Below are 25,794 nucleotides of genomic sequence, written 5' to 3' on the forward strand. Positions count from 1 at the left end.
TAAGCTTTTGTTTTCCTCTTGTGGAAGTTTGATGTGGGGAGAATGATCCCCGAAAGATTTATATCTACTCACACCGAGTGTTTTCCAGGGCTGGACAGAGCTTGGGACTAGAAAAGTGTTTTCGCAGGCTGGAATAGTGGGGGTTAATTTTTTCTCCCAGCCTGGAACAGTCTGTGAGGAAGGAGAGAGAGACTGTTTGGCACCACGGGAAGGGCAGAGAGGAACTGCTGAGAGGTCTGGCAGATGTTCGCTAATACAAAGAAGAAATCAAGGTTACAGGGAGGTGAAAACAGGTGTGCAGCGCATCCATCGTTGGATCACAGCTTTCCCACATCATGCATGTGTGGAACCTTGGTAGCTGGCACACAGTTCAGCTGCCCAGTTTGCATTTTTAATTTTTAAAAAAAATTATAGCTGGATCAGTGGGCTTCTCTGTGTGTGTGTGTGTGTGTGTGTGTGTGTGTGTGTGAGAGAGAGAGAGAGAGAGCGCGGGTGTGAGGGAGAGAGAGAGAGAGAGAGAGAGAGAGAGAGAGAGAGAGAGAGAAGAGCCAACCCTGCTTAGCTTCTGAGATCTGATGAGATCAGGCTAGCCTAGGCTATGTATTGGAATATATATGTATGTACCGCCTTGATATGGTGCTTAGCAGCACCAATATTTCCCCCGTACTTGATGGGCAGCATTGCTGGGTGGGTTACTTGCTGCTTTTGAAAATCTCAGGGCATCCACTTGCTCCATTGCTGGAAAAGGAGAGCAACCACAGCCTCCAGATAACTGAATAAATCAATTAAAACAAATAAACACACAAAAGAGTCCTGAAATAATAATACATGGTTAGAGTGGAATGCTTAAACTTGCTGGTATTCACCATTTAAAAAACAAATTTGGATATGTTTTCCTGAGCTGGAATGATAGAGGTGAGGAATGCTTAGCCTCTAAATGAGCATAGACTTTCCCCAGGTTAGAGGAAATCTAGATCCTCTTTAGCGCTCCTGATGTACCAGTTAAGAATGTCAGATTAGGACTGGGAGAAACTGAGTTCCAGTCCCCTCTCTGCCATGGAAGCCTGCTGGGTGACCTTGGGCCAGTCATTCTCTCTCAGCCTAGCCTACCTCACCAGGTTGTTGTATGGGTAAAAAAAATGGGAGAAGAGGAGACTGATGTAAGATGCTTTGGGTTCCCACTGGGGAGAAAAGTAGGGTATAAATAAAGTTCTTGCTATCCCAGGACCAAACCTGAGAGGCTTATTTTTATTCAGTCAGGGAACACACACCAGTTTGGGACAGTTGTCCAGACTGACTGCAATGACTGTCTGCAGTATTTTCTGGGCTGTAACATGTTGGCACAGATAGTTTCTAAATGGCTTTGCCTTCAGGGAGTGGCTGCAATTTAAACCGGTTTCCTCTCTTGCTGGGATTTCCAGGGGCTTGCTCCAGACCTGTGGCTGACGATGGCAGACAATGATGTCTTGTCCCATCCTGCCTTGGATAAGGTGGCTGGCGAGGAGTTCCTGCAGGATGCGTTCCAGATTATGATGGAGGAAGGCATCAGGAAAGGGATGGATGTCTCTGAAAAGGTAAGGGTTCTAGAACTTCTTGTCCCAACGTGATGGTGGGTTTTTCCATCGTACTGCTTCTGGGGTGGGGATGACTAACCTAGAGGGTCAGGGTTAGACATTATGGAGTGCTGTGGGTTATGACTAGGTTCTCTGACCTGATTTGCAGGCAGTCATATGTCAGCTGTGACTGTCCTGCTGAAAAAAAACCTGCTGAAAACTCAATTTCCTGGTGTGTGTAAGTGCCCAATTCATATCAGTTTCTGCCTTCCCTCCCATGTCATTTTCCTGACCTGAAACAGCCTCAGGCAGTACTGCTTTCCCCTTTGGGGGGGGGGGGATTTGCTATGTGTACAGTTCCCCAGTGAGGCAAATAGAATCCCTGGTGCTGTTTTAAGTTGGGGAAATAGTGTGGGGAGGGTCGGGCAAAAGCTCCTTCTCTCCATGTGCCACAGTCTCAATCTGAATTAGGCCCCCATAGGAATTGCGTTCCCAGCAGTGACGGGAGGTTGGATCCAACCAACTGAGTTCCCAGAAGTGACTGGGAGTTAGGAATTTAGTTCCCAGCAGATCAGGGAGTTTGGATCCAACCTGTGGAAAACCCATAATGTACGGTTTTAATGAGGTGACTGGTGAATTGTGCCATGCATTCTCTACTACAGGGCTCAGAAATGTATTTTGCTACACAAATTAACTTCTTGGTGGAAAGTCAGGTTTGCAATAAAGTCAGGTTTGTAATAAAGTTGGCATCATGACAAAAGAGAAGGATAATTTATCTGTATCTCTGGCAGTACATGCTGCTGTCTTTTATATTCCCAACTAGTGAAATGCTTCTAGTGTGGATCAGAACAGACAATTCTTTTGCGTGGCAGGAAGCAAAAGAACAATGAGGTAGCTGGAGATTAATTTTTAAGCTATAATGCACTAGGGAAAGATTCCATAAAAGCCAGCCTCGGTCAACAGCCTAGTGGTTGGCAGATGAGCAACATTTATGAGTCCCATTAGAAGATTGTTCTTCATCCGTTTGAAGCAGTCCTCTATGGTAGCTAAATTTGGTATTTCCCCAAATACTTCATGACCATAGGGATCTAAACACAGAAGATGCATAAAGTCCGTTAAAATTCAGTGTAGCTTTATGAATGGGTCAGATGCTTTTTGGTTGCACTTCAAAGTATTAACTTCAAGATTGTGTCCTTGTGCCTACGGATGCCAGATCTTACCTTCATTCCGGCAGAGGGCTCCAGGCCAGCTCCGGGGTTTTTCTGGAAGTGACATCATTGTGCTGGGCATGTTTTTCGGGGGATACTCTAGTATTCGGGTAAAAACTCTATGGTCACCATAGAGGTTTTGCCCGAATGCTAGAGTGTACCCTGAACAACATGCCCCATGTGTGATGTCATCGTGCCGGACACATCGAGTGTGCCGGGCACATCAGGGGTGGGAGTCCCCCCACCTGCCAGCTGGCTGGTGGCAGATTGGGGCCCCTGAAACCAGGGAAACCCCCACCCCCATCGGGGGATTGGCAACCCTACCCATGCCAGAACTGCAAATAGGGTTGCCAGGTCTGGGTTGGAAAATACCTGGAGACTTTGGCGGTGGATCCAGGAGATGGTGATGTTTGCGGAGGGGTGGGGCCTTGGCATGGTACAATGCCATAGAGTCCACCCTTCAACATGGCCGTTTTCTCCAGGGGAGTTGATTTCTGTTAGCTGGAGATCAGTTGTAAAAGCGGGAGATCTCCTGGCCCCACCTAGAGACTGGCAACCCTAACTGCAAAATATGTTACTTCTTTAAAAAAACACACAACAACTTGGGCTCCTATAGACACCATCCACAGAAGAGGCTGCAAAGTTGATTTTCTGCATTATTCACTTTTCTGCTTTTGTATTTGGAGTCTGCTGGGAATAGGTGATTCTTGTATACTGGATGACCTACATTAGGTGTGACTGGATCAATCAGTCACAACTGTCAGTCTTGAGAGTGTGCATGGCTGCTTCAGGTGCACCTTCCTGGATGCATGCCCAGATCAATGCCTCTTCTAAGAAAGGTTCCTCAACTGGCTGATTAGTTTGGAATGACCTGACCACAATTAATTCACTTGGTTTTTACAGGCCATCCAGCCATCCCTCTGTTTTTTCCCTTAATGGCGTGCGTGTCTTTTGTTAAAGACCTGGTGCTTGGCCATTTTCTTTGGAAGTTAAAGCGCTCTTGACAGCACCAACTGTCCCATGTGCTGCTCCCAGGATTGCCACCCCTTTAAAACTGCCTTTGCTCTTTTTTTCTTCCCTCTTAATTACTTCCTGTATTATCTCTTCTCTGGGGAGTAATTCATGAATCAACTGCAGATTACCTTATTAACCCAAAAGGAAGGCACTCTTGAATGTAAGATGACCTCACTAAAAAGAAGAATGTATTTTATTACTTTTTTGTTTTTGTTCAGTCGCACAGTCGAGTCCGACTCTTCGCGACCCCATGGACCAGATCACGCCAAGCCCTCCTGTCTTCCGCCGACCTCTGAAGTTTGCTCAGTTTCATGTTCGTTGCATCTATGACACTGTCTAACCATCTCATCCTTTGCCGTCCCCGTCTTCTTTGACCTTCGATCTTTCCCAGCATCAGGGTCTTCTCCAGTGAGTGCTCCCTTCTCATTTGGGGGCCAAAGTATTTGAGCTTCAGTTTCATTATCTGGCCTTCCAGGGAATAGTCAGGGTTGATTTCTTTTAGGATTGATTGATTTGATCTTCTTGCAGTCCAAGGGACTCTCAAGAGTCTTCTCCAGCAGCACCATAGTTCAAAAGAATCTATTCTTCGGCGCTCGGCCTACCTTATAGTCCAACTCTCGCAGCCATACATGACTACTGGGAATACCATTGCTTTGACCATGCGGACTTTTGTTGGCAGGGTGTTTAGGTTCGCCATCGCTTTCCTCCCAAGGAGCAGGCATCTTTTAATTTCATGGCTGCTGTCACAGTCTGTGGTGATCTGGGATCCCAGGAACGTGAAGTCTGTCACTACTTCCACAACTTCCCCTTCTATTTGCCAAGGAGTGATGGGGCCGGATGCCATGATCTTAGTTTTTTTGATGTTGAGCTTCAAGCCCACTTTTGCGCTCTCCTCTTTTACCCTGAGCAAGAGGCTCTTAAGGTCCTCTTCACTTTCTGCCATTAGAGTGGTATCGTCTGCATATCTGAGGTTGTTGATCTTTTCCCCAGCAATCTTAATTCCCGCTTGTGATTCATCTATTTATTTATTTTTACTTTACATAACTGAAAATTGTATGCAAATTATAGATGGTGCCTTCGTTTTGATGGCATTATGGGAAAAAAGACTAGTCTTCCTTTTAGGTAAATGGGGTGTTCCCTCTTGTTCTGGGGGTGTGGGTAAGTAACTTTTAAAAATTATTTCATAAGCACAATATTATTATTGTAAACAAAAAATTATGAGCTGTGATGTTAGCTTTCTGCAACATAAAAACCAGTATTTAAGCCTTCCCCTCTTGCCCCAGGGAAGAAGAGCTGTTACCCATTTATTTATGATTGCCACGGTGGAACCTGCTAGCAAGGAGAGAACTTTGGTTAATTAGGCTGTAAACAAAGAATTGAAAGGGAAAGTACTGAGGCCTTTATGGAAGAGAAAGTCCAGGGACACCTTAAAGAGTCACAGCTTTATACTGAAATACACAGGGGTCATTTCCTGCATGAGGGCACAGGAGCAGAGCTCCGGCAGTAAAGAGCCCAGGGGGCGGGCACATGCAACAAGCCCCACCCCCCACTCCCAGCAGCCCTCAGTCAGAGCAAGAAGCAGCCAGGTAAGTTGCAGAGGGGCCCCCCCATCCAAAACAGTCCAGTCAGACCAAGTTTTATTCAGGTACAAGCTCTCCCTCCTCTACGAGGACAGATCTGCACGTCCACCCCCCCAATAGCTAGCAATCCAAAACAGCCCAGTGGAGCCTAAGCAGTGGGTGTTGCCTTCTGACACACTTCCGGTGATGTAAGGGGTGTGTGGCAGATGCAAATAAGTTATGCTAATGAGTTATGCTAATGAGCTCCTGCACCTTTTTTCTACGAAATGACCCCTGGAAATACATGTTGTTAGTCTTTAAGACGCCACTGGACTCCTGTGTTACTTTGTAAAGTAAAGGAGACGTGCAGTAGGATCTTGGCAGTGGAGATGGATTTATAAAGGGGAGCAAAGTACTATTATACTAAGTACTGTGTGAAACCTGTTTCAATTCCACTTGCAGTTGCATGCAGAGTAGGTGCAAATAAAAGGTCACGGTAAGGAATTGGAACCACTCAGTCAGGGCTTCCAGTTTTAATTCAGAAAATAACTATTAGAGGCTTCCGGTCTGGCTCCCGCGAATGGCGGACGCATCCTCGGGTCGCTCCCGAGGGCGCCTCGCACGCCCGCGGTGGAGGAGGGAATCCGCGCGAGCGGAGACCCGAACGAGCCCCTCAGGAAGAGAGGAGCTCGGATCCGGGGCGCTTTAGGGTGCACCAGGGGGGAGTTGCTCTTTCGGCCGAGAGGTCGGAGAACGAGGCTCCTGCCATGCCCTGCCCCAATGGACCTTGCTGCGTGAGCGACCCCGAACGGGGTTTAGCGGAGCCACCAGACGTCACCGAGTGATAAAGCGACCATCCGCAAAAATGGAAAAAGAAAAGATCGGCTTAACTGTGAGTTGTCAAAATGCAGAGAAAAAGAACTAAAAACGTTTCCCCCCCCCTCCCAGCGAAAAAGGCGAAGAGGTTAACCCTCTATTTGCATAAGCGAAAAAGAAAAGGAGGGGGGGAATGGATTGAGCGGACAGTGATGTTTTCCTTTGATGTATTTGAAACAAAGTGGGAAAAAGTTTTGTCTCTCTGGAGCACATTTTAAGAACTTTCTAAAAGTAAACAAAAAAGAAAAGATGTCGGAGCTGGGCAAAAGCGAGCGGAGAAGAAGGGAGGGACTTCCGTCTGGGCGTTTGCTTGTGTGCGAGAGCCGGCTGTTGAATGTTTGGACTGTTTATGGCTGTGAATCCGACGGGAGTTTTGTAAAACGGAAAAGTTTGAATTGTGACAGCGAGAAGTGCCTGGCAAGCGCTTATATAAGTCAACAATTGCGAGGAGGACCCATAGAGAGTTTGGGAGCGGATATAAAAGCGAAAATGACATTAATACCATTCTCAAAACTGGGGACCTCCGGTAATGGCATGAAAAGAAGAGGATTTATAGTGCATGAACTGAGAGTATCAACAATAACCCGAAGGAGGATCTAACAAGCCGGAAGGAGAAGACAACAGAGGAAGCTCCTCCACGTCAGCGATAGTAAAAGTACCCAGCACGCAAAGAAGCGGTTCTGAATGTGCACAGAAGAGATTTTTTTTTATTAACAGAAATTCAAAGGAACATTACTAACATACTAACAGAGAACTACATGTGACAGGACTAAGAAAAGAAGTTTGACAACACACAGAAGAAGCCCAAGAAGATTAATTGGACATTACTAACAGTTTAATTTACCAGTTTATATATCACTCAGCTTTCTCTCTCTCCCACTGTCTACCCTTCCCATTTTTTCTTTTAAGCGAAATACCTCCCCTTTTTAGGGGAGCCAATAAAATCTTTATTAAAAAAAAAGAAAATAACTATTAGAAATTTGGGAGATGAAAGGATTTGGCAGTGAAATCTGCCTGGGGCTGATACTAATCTGAACTTCTCAAAAGTGACATTGGCATGGCCATTGAAGTTGAAACAAACAGTTTCATTAACAGATTGTTGGGCTCCCTCCACTGGTTTGGACCAAGGCTCCCTCTAAGCTCTGGAGTCCTGTGAGCAAAAATTCTACTTTCTGAGCTGCCAACATTAAAGTTGTGAGCAGGTGATTTGGCTACTGCATAAATTAGTTTGCTCTGGAGCCATCCTTCCTGAGCTAAGACAGAAATGTGTGAGCCGGAGGCTGAAAAACTGTGAGCTAGCTCACACTGACTCAACTTAGAGGGAACACTGGTTTGGGCAGGTGTCTATTTGATCATAATAATCGTTTTGTTGGCATAACCTTATGTTGGTATGTTGGGAAAGGAAGCGAGCTGTGTTTTTGGGGGGCTAATTAATTATTTATTATTAATTATATATTTATACCCCAGGGGGAAAGAACCCAAAGTGAATTCAATTATCCTTCTTTTTTATTCTAAGAACCCTATGAGGTGGGTTGGGCTAAGAGACTGTAACTGGTCCAAGGTCACCCACTGACCTTTGTGGAAAAAGAGGGATTGGAACCTGGGACTCCTAGGCCCTGGTCAAAGATTCTAACCACCACCATGCTGGATGCCAAATAATCTCCATCTTTCCTTCATCTGTACACATTTCTTCCCCTTACGCTGTTGTAATTATTGTGACAGTGTGATAATTAATAGCGTCAGACGGAACAATTATCATATGTTATTGTGTGCAGTATAGCCAGGAGATCTGAAGATTGTCTGGCAGCCTTATGTTCTAGCTCATTAGCATCCTGCACTACTAGGTGGCAAGCTAGACTTATTTGGGGGACTGAGAGAGCTCTGACAGAGCTGTGCCTGACACAAGGTCATCCAGCTGACCTCATGTGGAAGATTGCGGAATCGAATCCAGTTCTCCAGATTAGAGTCCGTCGTTCTTAACCACTACACTATGCTGGCTTTCTATGGCAGTATGATATTTATCTTACAACAACATAATGGTATTTGCCCTGTTATTTTTTCTTTGCTGCACTGGCATTTTATTTTTTTTTGCATAAGCAGAGTGGTCCTGACCTGGATGGCCCAGGCTAGCCCGATCTCATTAGATCTCGGAAGCTAAGCAGGGTCAGCCCTGGTTAGTACTTGGATGGGAGACCACCAAGGAAGTCCATGGCTGCTATGCAGAGGCAGGCAACGGCAGACCACCTTGGTTCGTCTTGGCTTGAAAATCCTTCAGGGTCACCAGAAGTCAGCTGCAACTTGATGGCACTTTCCACCACCATAAGCAGAGTAACCATCTTGACCTACATCTAAGAGGATAAGGTCATACTGACTGATATTTAGTTTTATATGTGAGCCTCTTGGAAGTAGGGATGCCAGCCTCCAGGGGGGGCCTGGCAATCTCCCAGAATTACAACTGATCTCCAGATAATAGAGATCAGTTCCCCTGGTGAAAACGGCTGCTTTAGAGATAGATTCTATGGCATTGTATGTTACTGAGGTCTCTCTCCAAACCCCACCCTCCCCAGGGTCCACCTCTAAAGTCTCCCAGTATTTCCCAACCCAGAGCTGGCAATGCTGTTTGGAAGGGACCTTGGGGGGCACGAAATGGTCACCCTATTTTTTTCCATGCAGGTGTGTGACTGGAAGGAACCTGAGGAACTGCATCAAATTCTGGACCTGGATCTAAAAGACAGTGGGGAGTCGCGGGAGAGATTGTTGGAGCGTTGCCGGGAAGTTATCAGATATAGCGTGAAAACATGTGAGTGTCTTGTTCTGGCAGCTGGTTCAATTGTTTATGGTTTGTACTCCAGATCTCTTCAGGGCATTGTGTAGTTCTTTTGGGGGGGTTTGTGCTCCAACTGACTCTGGTTTTTGTGGTTGATTATTTTGAGATGACAGTGCCACAGACTGTATTTCGCTCCATCATTACTGACACTAATTAAAATGTTCTAAGCAACTGAGTTTAAAGGGAACATAAGCCTCTGAATAATAATGAGAGCTTCTTAGTGTTCCTCTGTTTCATCTTGTGATGATGCAGTTTATGGGTGGTTAATTATGGTTGGTGGTTTTCTTCACCGTTAAGACAAGAGGCGGTTAAATGAATTTGTGCACACGGGTGACCTAAAGGTGACTGAAATTGTGAGTCCAGAGGGTGCAAAAGCAAACTGCATTTCTTCTGTCTTTCTAAAGAAGTGATTAGGATTCAAGATAACTACTCATTTTCCTTTATTCAGTGCCAGTATGAAATCTTGCGGCAGCTTGCTAACTGTCTAAGGAATTTACATTAGGAGAGATCTCCCAAATGGTTTGTAGGTGGCTAAGAGAGAGTTCTGTCAGAACACCAGAACCATGTAGTACTTTTTATTAAAACCAACGAAAATGACATGAGAAACCCAACATGTAACCTTTTAAGTTCTTCAGAACACTTCATCAGGCTTGGGGTTGCCAATCTCCAGGTGGTACCTGGAAATCAAGAACCACAAGGGTAAGAAAGAAGTCTAATAAAGGGCCAATATTTTTTTTTAAAAAAAACTAGTTTAATAAAGGGCAAAAAACCTAGTTTAAACCTATATTATACAAAAATACATGTATTTATTAGAAGGGCAGTTAAAAACAAATAAGCGCTCAATGAAAGCCTCATTAAAAAGTTCAAGTGGCCTGAACACAAGGGCCAATACAAATGACCTGATGCATTTCTGCCCTATTGGGGGTCTTCTTCAGAGGTCAAACAGTTTGAGGTACACATGCTACAATATTACATATTACAATAAGATAACCAATAAGCTGCGGTGGCTCAAGTGGTTAAGACGCTGAACTGCAGGCTGTGGAAGGTCGGTAGTTCAGCAGTTCGAGACCCGAGCGTGCCGCATGACGGAGTGAGCTCCCGTCTCTAGTTCCAGCTCCTGCCAACCTAGCAGTTCAAAAGCAAGAAATTGCAAGTAGATAAATAGGTACCACCAGTGGGAAGGTAAGAGCGTTCCGTGCGCCTTGGTGTTCAGTCATGCTGGCCACATGACCACGGAAATGTCTTCGGACAGCGCTGGCTCTTCGGCTTTGAAACGGAGATGAGCATCGCAACCCTAGAGTCAGATTCGACTGGCTTTCGAGCAAGGGAACCTTTACCTTTAAGTTAATACTGGACCAAGAAAAGTTGCTTGAGGACACTCTAGCTCTAAGATAGCCACATAGGTGCTTTTTGGACCAGAATTGGAAGATGTTCTAATTCAGCAGCTGTGCATTTGGTACCACATGACTCTTATCTTTAGAGGCGTCACGAACATCTTTGTCTTTTGTCTATTGATCTCGCTGCTTAACTTTCCTTTTCTTGGTCCAGTATTAAGTTATTGGTTGTCTTATTGTAATATGTAGTATTGTAACATGTGTACCTCAAACTGTTTGACCTCTGAAGAAGGCCCCCTATAGGGCAGAAATGTGTCAGCCTCTTTGCAATGCTCCCTCTAAGCTGTGGAGTCTTGTGAGCAAAAATTCTACTTTGCCTCTCCAGGGTCTCAGGCAGAGGTCCTTCCCCATCGCCTGTTGTCTGGTTCTTTTTAATTGGCGATGTCAGGGATTGAAGCAAGGACCTTCTGCATGCCAAGGAGAGTTTCTTCCACTCAGCCACAGCCCCTCAGAAAAGAGGAAAGTGCTGGTATTAGATTTTTGCTCCCATATCCAAGGTAGCTGTTCTGGACTGAGGCTAACATCTCTCTTACTTTCTCCTTTTCCCAGGTCATCCTCGCTTTTTTAACCAGCTGTTTTCAGGGCTTGATCCTCATGCCCTGACTGGACAGCTGATCACAGACATGCTCAATACCAGCCAGTAAGTATCTGCTTTTTCATCTGAACCGTGGCGTAGTAAATTGTTTCCAGGGCTGAGTCTTGAACCTGATATTGCTGTCTTGGAGACAGACTACCATTTTTAGATAGTTTCTTGTGCTCAAATGGGTAATGCAGGTTTTATTTAAATGACACAAAAACCTGTAAAACCTGTTAACCCAGAGCAAAACTGGGGCCCTATGAGCAGCAAACAACTTTTTTTGCTTCTTTGATTAAAAATCACCATCTGCCTGTACCCAATACATTCCCCTAAACATAAGGCCACCAATGTGTGTATCTCCAGTAATGTACACTTTGGGGTGGGTAAGTGTGATGTAATCTCCTTGCATTCATAGCTCTCTGCGAGCAGCAACCAATGAAGCAGCTCAAACAATAGATAAGCGTTATTGTTCATGGTTTCAGCTGTATATGACTGGGAGATGCAGGTTGGTGGTGGACACATCAACCCGGAGCATGTGATTTGGAGGTAAAACTCGAGAGGCAGCATGGTGCTGGATTAGAACCCCAGTCTGCCATGGATGCTCACTGGCCTTGCAGAGTTGTGAAGATTATGTTGGGGCCATGTCCCCCTGTCACACTACCTCTCTTTTATTTTGTGTAGTTAGACATGATGTGGTTTTAAATTTCTTGTTGTTTCTTTCTCTGACTCAAGGTATGTAACTCTGCCACCAGAAATTTCATCCCAGTCTTATTAATTAACCCTTCCCACAGTATTCTGCCCAAGCTCTAAGGCTCCTTTGTCGGACTCTGTGGTTCTGAGGACGAGTCTCTTATTTTTTAAACAGCATATGACTCTGGGTTAACAATAAATAAGATAAAACTTTATTTGCACAAGAAGCGTCTTGGTTAAAGATGTTTTGTTATGTTGCTCAGTGAAATCTTTCCCTTTTAATTCAGGTTTCTGTCAGCTTTCCCCCCTCAAATTTATAATACTCTGACAATATTAGATTTTGCCTAATATGCCCCCTGAAGTATTTTTCTTTCTCCAGAATCTTAATACCTTTCACAGCACTAGGGTTGCCAAGTCGAAATATCTCCTTACCGGGGGACTCCCGCGCTGCGGCTGGAGCATGTATGCGCAGAGCGCGCCCGCGCCGCATGCACGTCACCCGGAAGTGACATGACCGCCCCCTGGGGGGACTTGGGAAACCTACACAGCACTTATATAGGATTCTGATTCAAAGACTGCTTCTGAGACTCTGTAGACTGACCACAACTGACAGTGAGCTGCTGACTGAACACTCTGCCTTCTCTCCCTCCACCCATACACGCACTTCTTAGTTCCGCCCACACACTCTCAGTCACTAACCAATCACCTCACTCACTCATCTCCCTCTTTCACCCCTGCTTGTTCTTCTGAAACTTACCAACCATTTAAAGAAACAAACACTTATAACTTGTAATCATTACACCCCCATTCTGAGCTTCTCGGAAGAAAGGCAAGAAAAGAGTTGTAATAAATGGAGGGAATTCATTTTAAAATGTCCTTTTTGTTCCAACTTGATTGTCACAGCTTCCCTCCCAAACAAATGCTGGGAATTGTTTGGTTAAGATCTTGAGAGTTTTCTGTCTCTAGGCCTGGGCCCAGAACTACCAGTGCTTCCGGTTTGCTTGGGGAAGGGAATAAATAATAACAGAAAGGACCCGTGCCTCATGTCAGGTGAACAAAAAGCTCCAGTGCCCAAGTAATGTTATCTAAAGCAGCAGGGCACTGGAAAGGGGCCATGGCTGAACGTCTGCTGCCTCAACCAAAATACTTTAGAGTATTTTAATGTGTAAATGTTTAACCATTGCAAACAGATAAAGAAGAAACATTGCTACATGCTAGGCCGTCAGGAAAAAAAGAACATCGGCTGCGGTCACAAGGAGCATTAGCCACGCTACAGAGACGGAAGATAGGTGGATTTTCCTGGTGCGATCAAACTGCAACATCTGGGAAGCGTAGAGCTCCTGTGGCTAACCCAAGGCTTCCCGCCAAAGATGCGCCGTAAAAAACTAGTACCTCCAAGGTACTAGTTTCCGGAAACAGCGGGGCAAGGGCAGGCGTCTGATCACATTTCCGGTGGTAGCTCATGGCATCCGGCGCCTGCCCATGTCTCGTCGCTAAAAGGGTTTTTTTCCCAAAGTCTCCACGGAATGCGCTCAAGCACCCAACGGCACATGCGCACCCTTCAGTTAAAAAAATCCCACACCCCCCGCCGTGCCGCTTCTTTGCCACGCCGCAGGATTGACGTATGATCGGCACCTTCCCTCGAACCATGGGACGTCGGCGGGACGTTTGATCCGGCGGCCGCGTGGTAGTTCGCTCTGGGGCAAACAGCCCCGCCTCCCCCCCCCGCGATATCCGGCCCGTGTGACCGGGGCCATAATGTGTCAAAAACCTTAACACACATACACCCCGCCTATCATGTCATGTAGAATCTTATCTGAGATGGAAAAGATATGACAAACTCCTAACCAAATATATGCAGAAACCCTAAATAGATTTATACAATCCAGAATGTACTCAAGATGAAATAGTCCTTGACTGAGCTGAGACATAATGCTAGAATGGTGTTTGCCATTGTGGGAGCATGCTTTGGAAGTTCTTGGGCCGTGTGTTTCACATCCCTCCCCCTCACACATGGCTTGTTGATTGAAGACTGCCAGATTCTGCACAAACCACAGTTCTTTGTGATGTCTGAATCAGATGAAATGAAAAATTGTAGCTCTCTTGCCCGCAAACCAGGATTCCAAACTACTGTTCAAATCCTGTTTTGGAATCCTAGTTTGTAGAGCAGAGAACAAACCACAGTTTGTCATGATGTCTGAACAGGATAAAACAATAAACCATGGTTTGATGGGGACCAGGAAGTCTTCAAGCCACCTCTATGGTGAGGGAAACACACAAGCCCAAGCAGGGCTGTTTTTGTAGAAAAAGCCCAGAAGGAACGTATTAGCATAATAGGCCACACCCAACAGCAGAAACTCATTCGCATATTAAGCCACACCCTGGACAGCACAGCTCATTAGCACATTAGACCGCACCCCCATGTTACCAGAAGTGTGGTTATACCCGCCTTTTGCTTGTTATTCTGTTTACCTTGTTTGTTGTCAAAACCCAGGACTTTTTTGTAGCAGGAACTCCTTTGCATGTTAGGCCACACACCCCTAATGTAGCCAATCCTAATGAGTTTCTGCTGTTGGGTATGGCCTATTATGCTAATGAGTTCCTGCTGGGCGTGGCCAACTTGGGAGCCAGCTGGAACTCCGTTCCTGTGCGTTCCTGCCCAAAAATAGCCCTGAGCCCAAGAACTGACAAGATTTGATTCCATAATGACAAATCATGGTTTGTCATTACTTCTAAATAGAGTCGTTCTCAATGTGTGATTCACACTGCTTAATGAAGAATTTATTTTCTTTTTTATTTGTAAAAATAAATAACTGAGAACTCCCATCTGCAGTCATGGGTATTTAAAATCTGTGATTTCCGCCTCATATGTTTATTAAAGATTAGTGGAGAAAGGCCAGACAAAAGCTGGTTTGAAGGTTGATTGGTCGTGATCTCACAAGAGGAGAGGTCCATCAGTGACTACTGGCCAGGGTGACTAAAGGGAACCTCCAGAGGCAGCAAACTCTGTATACCAGTGCTTAGGAGAAGACTTTGCCCTCTGTCCTGTTTGTTGGCCCTCCAGGACAATTGGTTGACCCCTGAAACATGATGCTGAACTAGATGGGCCCCTGGTCTGATCAAGCAAGGCTCTTGTTCTTGTAAGTGCACACACCCAGCCACAGAAAACTATCCCCTCACTCAATATATTAACTTCAAATTGGGGATTGTTGTACCATGATGCACCTGCTTCTGTGGGAACATCACACACAGAATAAATTGGGGTTGTGGTCTGCTTCATCTCTTAGTGCAAGAAAGTCCTTAGATTTCTCCACAGCCCAGCCAGTGTGTCTCTAACCACTTATGGATGACTGCTGAGTCACAATTGCCATTCCTGAAAGGATGGGTTTTGATACAAGTGAAGCTTGCAAAGAACTACTTGTACTTTGTGATCTCTGAAGGCATCTCATTAGAAATTCCCATCTGCCTGTTCATTGCATTCCAGGTATACATACGAGATCGCCCCGGTGTTTGTATTGATGGAGGAGGTGGTGCTGAAGCAGCTGCGGAAGCTGATCGGATGGGAGGGTGGAGACGGGATCTTCTGCCCAGGTATGCAACCCATGAAAGGGATGGCTACATGGCATGGGTTCTTGTTGCATGTGCTAAGATTAACATACGCCGGTACTTTACCACAGGTCATTCAGCATCCTATCAAAGTAGACTGTGCCTACATAAAAAGGTCAAGGTAAAGGTTCCCTTGCTCAAAAGCCAGTCGAGTCCGACTCTAGGGTTGCGGTGCTCATCTCCGTTTCAAAGCCGAAGAGCCAGCGCTGTCCGAAGACGTTTCTGTGGTCATGTGGCCGGCATGGCTAAACACCAAGGCGCTTGGAACGCTGTTGCCTACATACTGTTGTGTCAAACACCTTTTTGGTAACTCACTCTGAAACAAATGTCTGCAGACAGCCATCCCTTGTAAGCTCTCATTATAACTGTAATGTGAACGTGGAAACAGACCCTCTTGCCACCCTTCATTTTTGCTCTGCAGCTGTCCAGTTGTCACATGCTTTCCAGTACGCTTTGGTGGGTGGCCAAGGGCACCTTCCACCAGTTTTGCTGGTGAGCCAGATGCAGCCTTTCTTGAGTAAGAAAGATCTTGCCATTGGCCACTGCGGTACATGTCTTGGTAACATCTAGATTACATTACTGCAAAGCCCTGTATGCAGGGCGGCCCTTGAAGAGTGTCCAGGAGCTGCAGTTGATAACAGAATGCTGCAGGGGGACTGCAGTCTGGGGTGTGTCATAGGGATCCTATCATCCCATCTGCACTGGCTTCCAGCCTACTTCTGGGCCTCATTCAAGATGCTGGTAATGATCTTTAAAAGCCTTATACAGCCTGGGAACAATGTTCCCTCTAAGCTATGGAGTCCTGTGAGCAAAAAATTCTACTTTCTGAGCTACCAACATTAAAGTTGTGAGCAGGTAATTTGGCTGCTGCATAAATTAGTTTGCTCTGGAGCCAGCCTTCCTGAGCTAAGACAAAAATGTGTGAACCAGAGGCTAAAAAACTGTGAGCTAGCTCACACTAACTCAGCTTAGAGGGAACACTGCCTGGGAACTATATATCTTAAGGACCCTACAAATCTATCCAGCCTTTACAGTGATCTTCAGGGGCCCTTATTTGGTTGCCACTGTTACCTGAGGCTAAAGTGGTGGCCATCTGAGAAAGGGCCTTCTCTGTTGTGGCACAGCAAAGTGGAGTTCCCTCCCTAGGGCAATTTTGTTTATCCCTCTCCATCATTGTCCGCTTGCCAGCTTTGTGTAGTGGTTAAGAGCAGTGGACTCTGATCTGGAGAACTGGGTTTGAGTCCCCATTCCTCCACATGAAGCTAGCTGGGTGACCTTGGGACAGTCACAGTTCTCTCAGAACTCTCTCAGCCCCCCAAAACATGTCTAGCTCGCTGCCTAGTGTTGCACAATGCTAAAAGAGCTAGAACTTCCGCCTGTCAGACAGTCTTAGGATCTCCTGACTATACTACACACCATGCCATACGATAAGTATTACTGCCCACTGCCAGCGGGTAAAGACTTTCTTTTCAACTGGATTCCCTTACTGACCCTTCTTGTTTTTTAATGTCTGGTTTTATATGTACATATTGTTTAGAAGTTGATTTTAATGTATTTTTAGTTGCTGTTCAGTTCATTGAGGGTCCTAATTGGGTGGAAAGCAGTATATAAATGTTTTAAATAACTATTTCTTAGCAAAATGAGCAAAAACTGAGATAATCAGGAAGCTGAATTCTGCATCTGCGACTATATTCTGCAACTTTTTGGTGTTCCTGCAGTATTGCAGGATACATGTAGCCTTGGCTGTGAGTGTAATACATACATGAACAAATAACATTTATTATGAATCTTCTCCGCAGGAGGTTCCATCTCCAACATATATGCCATGAACGTGGCACGGTATCACTGCTTTCCAGAATGCAAGCAGAAGGGCAACTGGGCAGTGCCAAGGCTGGCAGCATTCACTTCAGTGGAGGTATGGTCTTCTACTCGTTTTCCCTTATGGCGGTCCTTGAGGAGGTTGTCCTGTGGGGTCTCGGCTTCTGTATCTGTCACCTCTGGGTGTAACTCTAGGCTGTCTCCTGCTTCAGAGATTATGGGTGGCTACTTCTTTGTGTGTACAGCCACCACAGGGTCAAATTTTTAGTACCTTTCCCAGTTCCAGGCACAGGTAGGGGCTGTTGGGTGCGTGCCTCCCAACATCAAGGAAAACTAAGGTATGGCCAGTGAGGAGCGGAGATGAATGGGCATATGAAGTAAGAGCATACCCAGAATTCTCTGTGCCATCGCTGAGGATTCTGAGACACAAATGAGTTGTAGTAAAAATAGTACAAGAAGAAGAGGAGGAGGGGGGGAGGAGGAGGAGGGGGGAGGGATTTATACCCCGCCCTTCACCTGGAGTCTCAGATCAGCTTACAAACTCCTTTTCCTTCCCCACAAGAGACACCTGTGGGACTGTGAAGTAGGTGGGACTTTCAAGAACTGCCCTTTCAAGGACAGCTCCTGTCAGAACTATGGCTTGCCCAAGGTCATCCAGCAGTTGCAAGTGGAGGAATGGGGAATCAAACCCGGTTCTCCCAGATTAGAGTCCACACACTTAACCACTACAAAGTTCATGGAATGGGCCCTTTCTTACCCCTCTGCTGAAGCAGCCAATTATGCCCCCAGAAATTGTTTTCCTGGGGGCCATTGATAACAGCTTGGGGGTAAAGTGGGCCTTTGCAGTGGGAACAGAACTGGCAAAATTACCCTCCTCCTCTGCCAATGGAAGTACCATTCTATTACTGCCATTATGTTGGTAGAAGAACACCTTTGGATCCCATTCGTTGTCAGTGGCATGCTGTTCAGTGTCAGAATAGCTGTGCAGGCTCCATGCTGCTTAGCTGATCTACGCCCAGTGGTAACTGCCCAGTCTTACTAAATGTGGGTGTAGCTCATGATTCCAGGTTATATGTTTCCCCAGAAGCAAAGGTGCATGATTGACCCCTGACAGCTGTTTTAGGTGTATGTGGGAGGTGGAATTTAGAGCCCATCCCCCCACTGCTCCTCAGAGACATGGGCACAGAAGCACCAATGTTCTGATGGTTGTACCAGGTCCGCTAGCAGGCTGGCACCTCTTCCTTATCAGCTGCACCATGGGTCAAAAGATACTGTGGCTTAGCTGTGAATGGGGGGGAGGGAGGGAAGCCAGTTAAAGAGTTGAATGAGGGGGTGTTATCAAGCTGAGCTCAGGGGCTGCCAGTGATTCTGTGGCCCTGAGCAAAAGTCCAGAACTGGGCTCCAGAATCAGTGCCGTCCCACCTCCATTCCCCCACCAGGGCCAAGCAAGTGCCATGACCAAGGTGAGGGGGAGCTGCTGCTGGCAGAAGAACACTCCCCAAGCCCCAGATGGGGCAGATGCGTGTGGTAGCAGCAGCCAGCTCTTCTGCTGCTGTTCTGTGAGCAGTTGGTACTAGGGGTATGCAAGACAAAATTTGTTTTTTCCCAATTTGGGTCTATTGGACCAGAAAAATATTAGTATTCCTGAATACCAGTATCGGTATTATATTGGTATTTGGGTAAATATTCAGGAAACCAAAATTTATTCAGCTTCATTATACCCTATGGAGACTGTCCCTATAGGGTATAATGGAGAATTGCATTCATTGAGTCATTTTGCCACGGCAGCACAACTCAGCGAGTAATGAAGACATTTAAAGAGACTGTGCTGCACCCGAATAAAAGCCGAATAATATCAAATACTGATTTTATTCGGATGTGGCTATTTCTGTAGCTGAATCAGATTTGCCTAATCTGTATTCGGCTGAATAAATACCCCAAAACACCGATAAGGTATTTTTTTGGTATTTATTCAGCTCGCTGAATCAGATTTGTCTAATCTGTATTCGGCTGAATAAATACCCCAAAACACCGATAAGGTATTTTTTGGGTATTTATTCAGCTCGGTATATACCGATTGCACACCCCTAGGTGGTACCCCTCCCAGTGAGGGTCCAAAGGGCAACTGCCCCTGATGCCCATTGTCTAAGACTACCCCTGGTTGGGCTTTGACATTTGTAAGGTGCAGCTCAGCTCTCCTTCCCCCAATTGGCCTTAAGCAGAGTGGATGATCCATTTGCAGCCACCCCACATTTCCTTCTTTTTGTCAGAGCAAAGGAGGTTCTTTGTTCCAGCTCAAAGGCAAAACCCTGAAGCCCCAGGAGTACCATGCTCAGAAAAGAACCCAATCTCATGTGGAAGCTTCCCAAAACTGTAGCAGCATGCTGTGTTACATGTGGGGGTAAATTCTCCGTGTGGAAGGAGGCACAATCACTCCTGAGGGAGTTCCTGAACTAATTTCCCCCCCCCCAAGCCAAGTAAGTTACACCATAGCCAGTCCTAAAATGCTCAAATCATGTAGCAAGGTGTGTGCAGAGAGAGAGGTCTTGAGCAGGCATGTCTCTGATCCCCTCTGTCTTATCTTCCCTTCCAGTGCCATTACTCCATCCAGAAGGGAGCAGCTTTCTTGGGGATCGGCACAGACAACGTTTACCTGGTTGCCGTTGATGAAAAGTGAGAGCACGCACTGAAAACTTTTTTGGGGGGGGGTTAACCAGAGCCTGTGACACTCCCAGTGGATCATCTGTCACGCTTCTCTGTCCTAATAAACGATATTTGTTACCAAACGTATCCTTGATTCATGCCCTTCCTAGGAAATCCTCAGGGATGGTGATTCCACAGCTACCTGAGACGGCTTATTCCACTGCTTAATTGCCCTTCGAACTTTTAAGATTCCCCTCCAAAAGTTTAGTTCATAATGATAATTTTATATGGCTGCGTGGACTCCATGGTTCTGTCGTTGCACTGCAGAAACACCGGAGATGATATTGAGCTTAGCATCCTGCCAACGTGAACTTTTAAAAACTTATAAACAAGTTTCTCGTCCTTAAGACTGCAAGTTTTGCTGAGATAGGTCACAAATCTGTCAAAGAGATTAAAAGGATGCAGTAAGCCAGGATCTAGGAATGTTAAGCACTAGTCATGTGATTCATTGTGGGATGTGTGTGTGTGTGAGGGGCAAAACTGTGGCTTAGGCTGAAAAGGCACCCTGAACATGGCTGTATGAACTAGGTTTGAGCCTGGAATAATTGGAAGATCCTTCCTAGAGCCCTAAATAGAAGAAGAAGAAAAGAGATTGGATTTATACCCCGCCCTTCACTTGGAGTCTCAGAGCGGCTTACAAACTCCTTTCCCTTCCCCTCCCCACAACAGACACCCTGTGAGGTGGGTGGGGCTGAGAGAGCTCTGACACAAACTGCTCTTTTTCAAGGACAGCTGCGCCAGAGCTTGTGACTAACCCAAGGTCACATCAGCAGGTGCAAGTGGAGGAGTGGGGAATCAAGCCCGGTTCTCCCAGATTAGAGTCTGCACACTTAACCACTACCACTACACCAAATCCTCTCTGAGTCAGCGTAATAAGCTCTATGCGAAGCAGGATTACATCATTCAGCTTTTTTGTGGATTGTACCATTTTGGACTGCAAGGGGGGGGGAATCTTATGTTTGAATGCTTCCTCTGGGGGAAAATAAACCTGTCCTGCACACAGGAAGCTAACAATTTTAGGGGGAAAGCTCACTTTATCAGTTTTTAAGATGTTGTGCTGATTTTGTATACATTGGGTGAGGTGGAGGGCACGTTTTACAACATGACATCCTGAAATAATTAGTCTCAATAAAAGGTGAGCAAGTACTCCTTGCGTAGATTGACTCTAAACAAAGATAGCTTAGGCAGGGATGTTCTTTCTGTTCCGCGTTTCACACAAGTTAATTAATTTGCTCATTTCTTCTGCAGGGGGAAAATGATCCCTGCTGATCTGGAGAAACAGATCAAGCAGGCCAAATCTGAGGTAAGTCCTCACAGATGGAATTGGAAGCCAGTTGGAAACTAGGCCGCACCCTTCACTCTGCAGCCAACCCGCAGTCCCCCGGTAGCATCTGGTAAATGAAACACATGAGGTGACTTTAGCTGTATCCATGGAGGGAAGATTCTCTGTTTTGCATTCATCAGTGCTGTGAGGGCCCAGGGACATTCGTGTTGGCACTGTAGTTTTCTGCAGTTTCCTCTGTCAGCTGACACTTTCTTGACACTTCTTACTCACTGTGCCCCCAGAGGGTGTTTTGATAACTTAAAATATCGATAAATGCTATAGCAATTACCAATTTTTTAAAAACAAAAAGCTCTCTAATTTTGCACCAGGGAAAGTGGCATTTAAGGGGGACTAAGGGAAGGAAAAATGGCTTTGAGATGGGTAGTGCCTTTGAAAATGTGACCTTTTCTGTCTAGATGGCAATCATGTACTTCTGTTCCCCCCCCCCAAAAAAAAAGATCAGAGCAAATCAGGCTTGGGAAAGATTTCACATTAATTATTTCACTCTCCTCATTCTATGGGCTGCTAGACCATCCTTAGATAGAGCACTGGAGGCATCAGACTGTCAGTCAGTTCTTGGCAGGGCTCATAGAATATGCTCTGCGCTCATTTTTGGTAGCGCCCCCTCCTACCCTTCCATCTTATTTTCAGCAACTGACTGTCCCCAAAGATGGGAGGGCTTTTCTTTTGGCTAGGCTAAATGCTTTCCCCTGTGTAGTTTTGATGGGTCGATTCCGAGAAGTCCCCTACTCCAATTATGTGCATGTGGGTCTGGGGCTATTGAAACTTTATCCCATGTTTTCTTTGAATGTGTGTTGACTCCTGCTTTGAGAGATCTGTGGATACAGCTGGTGATAGTTTCCAAGGTTTCTCTTCCTTCTTTGCCTTTCCTGCTCGCTGATCCTGATCTTGGTATTACTTTGACTGTGGCCAGGGGTCATTTCGTAGAAAAAGAGCTAGGGGGACTCATTAGCATAACTCATTAGCATATGCCACACCCCCTGACATCACCAGAAGTGTGTCCTCCCCACAGCCGGCGGCGACCTCCAGCGGGCACCAGCAGGGAGCTCCAGGCCCCGCCCTCCCGCACCTCACCCGGGGGATGGCGTTCCCCCGCGTCCCCCCCCCAAATGACCCCTGACTGTGCCTAAATTTCTGGCGGCAGTGGCTTTTCTGTGAGGACGGAAATAGAGGGTGGTTTTTGTAATACCGGTTTTATCCAAGACTGCTGGGTCGTCAGATTGTTAAATAAAGAAAGGCTTCTTCATTGGCTACCACTTGCAAGGGGTGGAGAATGCAATGGTGTCACCCAGGATCTGTTTCTTTTTCCAAATGTTACAGGGGTGGAGGAGGGTCAGCAGCAGTCCTGCATCTCCCTAAAAATACCATCTCCCCACCCACACTTCTGGTTGCTGTGTTTTTCCTCCCCTTTCCAGAGGGCAGTTCCCTTCTTTGTCAATGCCACCTGTGGCACCACCGTCTTGGGAGCATTTGATCCCCTGGCTGAGATTGCAGAAGTGTGTGCAAGGCACAAGGTCTGGCTGCATGTGGATGTAAGTATGCTAAGGAACACCCTAAATACCTTGGGAACGGGTGGGAGAAGCCTAGATGCTTCCGGGCAAGGAAGCTTGGACTTAGATGGACAACTTCTAACATAGTTCTACCTTAGCTTGTTATTTAGTTCTGTCTTTGCATATCTTAAAACATCTTCATCATGTTACATGTTAATTTGCTGTTCAGCCTCTGCCTATAAGTTTAAACTCTACCTTCCATTACAATGTATTTGCAAAAGTGTGCGTGCACACGATAGCTCATACCTTGAATAAACCTTTGTTGGTTTTAAAGGTGCCACTGGACTCTAAATTTCTTTAGCTTCTAACATGTTAGCCAGGGTGCAGAGGGAAGCAGGCAGTATGCAACAGGACTTTGCAAGTCCTCTTTTTGCATACACTTCCAAATCACTCTTGACGTGGTGTGCAGTGCAGTGCGAGGTGCTGCAGCCAGAAGGGGGAATCGGTTCCTTTACCTACACGCAAATGGAGGTGTGTTGCAGGTGTCCTTTTTGGATCCTGGCCAGTGTTTGTATTCACTGGTGTTAATCTAAAATTGTGCCAAGTCAGATAATATATATATGGCTGATGGAGATCTCATGAGCTCATGAGAGTCAGTTTGGTGTAGTGGTTAAGTGCGTGAACTCTAATCTGGGAGAACCAGGCTTGATTCCCCACTCCTCCACTTGCACCTGACTGGATGACCTTGGGCAAGCCGTAGTTCTGATAAGAGCTGTTCTTGAAAAAAGAGCAGTTTCTGTCAGAGCTCCCTCAGCCCCACCTGCCTCACAGGGTGTCTGTTGTGGGGAGGGGAAGGGAAAGGAGTTTGTGAGCCGCTCTGAGACACCTTTGGGTAGTGAAGGGCGGGGTATAAATCCAATCTCTTCTTCTTCTTCTTTGGCCATGGTCACAGTGGCCCTACCCTACTCAAGAAGGGTAAAGGAAGAAGAATGTAATATTTATAGAGCAAGTTTCTTCTTCTTTGGCCATGGTCACAGTGGAGTCGTCAAGAAGGGTAAAGGAAGAAGGATGTAATATTTATAGAGCAACTGGACAGTTTGGAAGGGGCCTCTAGCTTTCTAATGTTGAATTGTAGAACAAATGGTTTTGTGAAATTTGTAGCAGAAGCTGGCTGTGCATGGAACTGACTGGTTGGCTGGCACCTGTGATATTATTAGCACCGCCCCATCCCCAACAGCAGTTTTCAAGTCTTTTGAAAACTTTTAATTCCCCCCCCACTCCATATACACAAATTGAGTTGGGGTATACTCACTACCTCAAGCCAAATTCCAACTGTCACCAAGAGCAAATCCATATTTGTGGTGGCAGAAATGAATATTGCACGTACCCAAAATCTTGAAACCCTGAGATAGTAGAAAACCAAGTATCGCTCTTTATTAACTGTTAATGTTAATAATTACTATTGGTATTTGGGGGTCTATTTCTGTCCCTTGCATATATCCCTGTGATGAAGTAAATGTTCTCCAGTGAAACTGCTCTAAAGACCACAAAAAACCCCTTCTTCTCTTCAATGTTTCCTTGGTAAGGATGTCAGGCCTACCTGGCTGCCAGTGGGAGGTTCGGGGGCGGGGACATGGAGGGCAATGTTCTGTGAGCTGCTACATCACTTCCCCCTGCTGCCATAGCAGGAGACCTGATAGCCCCAGTCCAGTGGTGGTGAACCTATGGCACGGGTGCCAGAGGTGGCACTCAGAGCCCTCTCTGTGGGCACGCGTGCCATCGCCCCAGCCAGGCCCAGACCATCATTAAAGTGTCGAATTCTCTGCCAAATAATTTTAAGTAAATGAAAGCATTTGGGATTGCTTTCCTTACTTTATTTAGATCATCTTAAGTTAATGTATGAGTTGTTTTTTCTCAAGTAAAACCTCAGTATTCAGGTTAAATTGCCGTGTTGGCACTTTGCGATAAATAAGTGGGTTCTGGGTCGCAGTTTGGGCACTCGGTCTCTAAAAGGTTCGCCATCACTGCCCTAGTCCATGGATCAATTTTCCTTTGCAAAAACTTATGGGACACTTTTTTACACCAATGTATGATATTGGCAATGCGGGGAGGGGGGGGGATCCCAACGGCAAAATCAACAGATTTCTAGTGTTGTTTTGTACCCTAGCCGGATACTTTCCCTGCTCTGTTTATAGAAAAGTAAATTGAAAGTGGCTGTACTTTCAGGGCATTATTTACTAACGCGCAAGTGACGTTGTAAAGGGGAGCAAAGATGTTCAGCGACTTCAGTCATTCTGCCAAAAAAAAAGAGAAAGTCTACTTGAAGTGGAATTTTTCGCTGGATGATTGACAAAAGGGGTTTAACACGGTGAAGGTTGGACAAATAGATAGATTAAAGTAAAAGTGAGGGGAGCATGCCTGTATAATGGGGGAAGGAGTGCAGTTAAAAATTGAACACATAAAGATAGAAATACAGAGATAGATGCACACACACAGTTCCTGCTTCTGGTTCTCATTTGGGGACAGGGTGGGAGCGTTATGAAGGAACTGGGTCCCCTGCTCATGGCCAGAGGGGAACTAGATGTGGCAGTGTAACATCCCGGGAATGGAACAGTGTTTGATCTGTGGGCTTCTGCTCCTGTTATGTAAGGCAGTAGGGCTCTTACAGGGGTGTGGGGGTGGGTAAAAAACATGCTGTGCAGAATTGCTTTATCTCACCCTTTGATATGCTAACCAGTTTCGGCATAACTTCTTGCAGATGAGATGCAACGACCAATACTCATTAGCCAGTAAATGACACTGAAATTTGTACATCGAAACGATCAAAGATATATGTCAGATCCCCGCAGCAATCAGTTCCCAACAAATTTCATTCAAAAGAGTAAAGTTTATTGAGTACAGTAAAGGCAGGTCCTCTGTGCATACATTCTGTGTTAGAACTATTGGAAAGCACGCCAGTGGGGAGTTATACGTAATTCAAAGGGGTCCCTTGATGGCCTGGGTCCAATCAGGGAACAAGCAAATCCCTGCCTAACCTAACAGGTCTACGTTCTCAGGGGAAACCTGTAACAAGGTACCAAGGTCACTGGCTGAGGCTACATAGATCAGAAGAGCACAGAAGAAACGAAACGGAA

General features: G+C 45.9%; 1 protein-coding gene across 1 annotated transcript in view; it reads left to right on the plus strand.

The window, feature by feature from the left end:
* The first annotated feature begins 1,448 nt into the window (after positions 1–1,448).
* Positions 1,449–25,794, plus strand: part of CSAD (cysteine sulfinic acid decarboxylase) — a 32,289-nt gene continuing 7,943 nt past the window's right edge. The window contains exons 1-8 of the mRNA XM_015421367.1: positions 1,449–1,574; positions 8,884–9,010; positions 10,981–11,071; positions 15,183–15,289; positions 17,104–17,219; positions 19,716–19,795; positions 21,074–21,128; positions 22,586–22,702. Coding sequence (XP_015276853.1) covers positions 1,449–1,574; positions 8,884–9,010; positions 10,981–11,071; positions 15,183–15,289; positions 17,104–17,219; positions 19,716–19,795; positions 21,074–21,128; positions 22,586–22,702 — 819 coding nt within the window. The remainder of the gene's footprint in view (positions 1,575–8,883; positions 9,011–10,980; positions 11,072–15,182; positions 15,290–17,103; positions 17,220–19,715; positions 19,796–21,073; positions 21,129–22,585; positions 22,703–25,794) is intronic.

This window comes from Gekko japonicus, unplaced genomic scaffold, assembly GCF_001447785.1.
Source record: "Gekko japonicus isolate JY-2015 unplaced genomic scaffold, Gekko_japonicus_V1.1 scaffold637, whole genome shotgun sequence".
NCBI lineage: Eukaryota > Metazoa > Chordata > Lepidosauria > Squamata > Gekkonidae > Gekko > Gekko japonicus.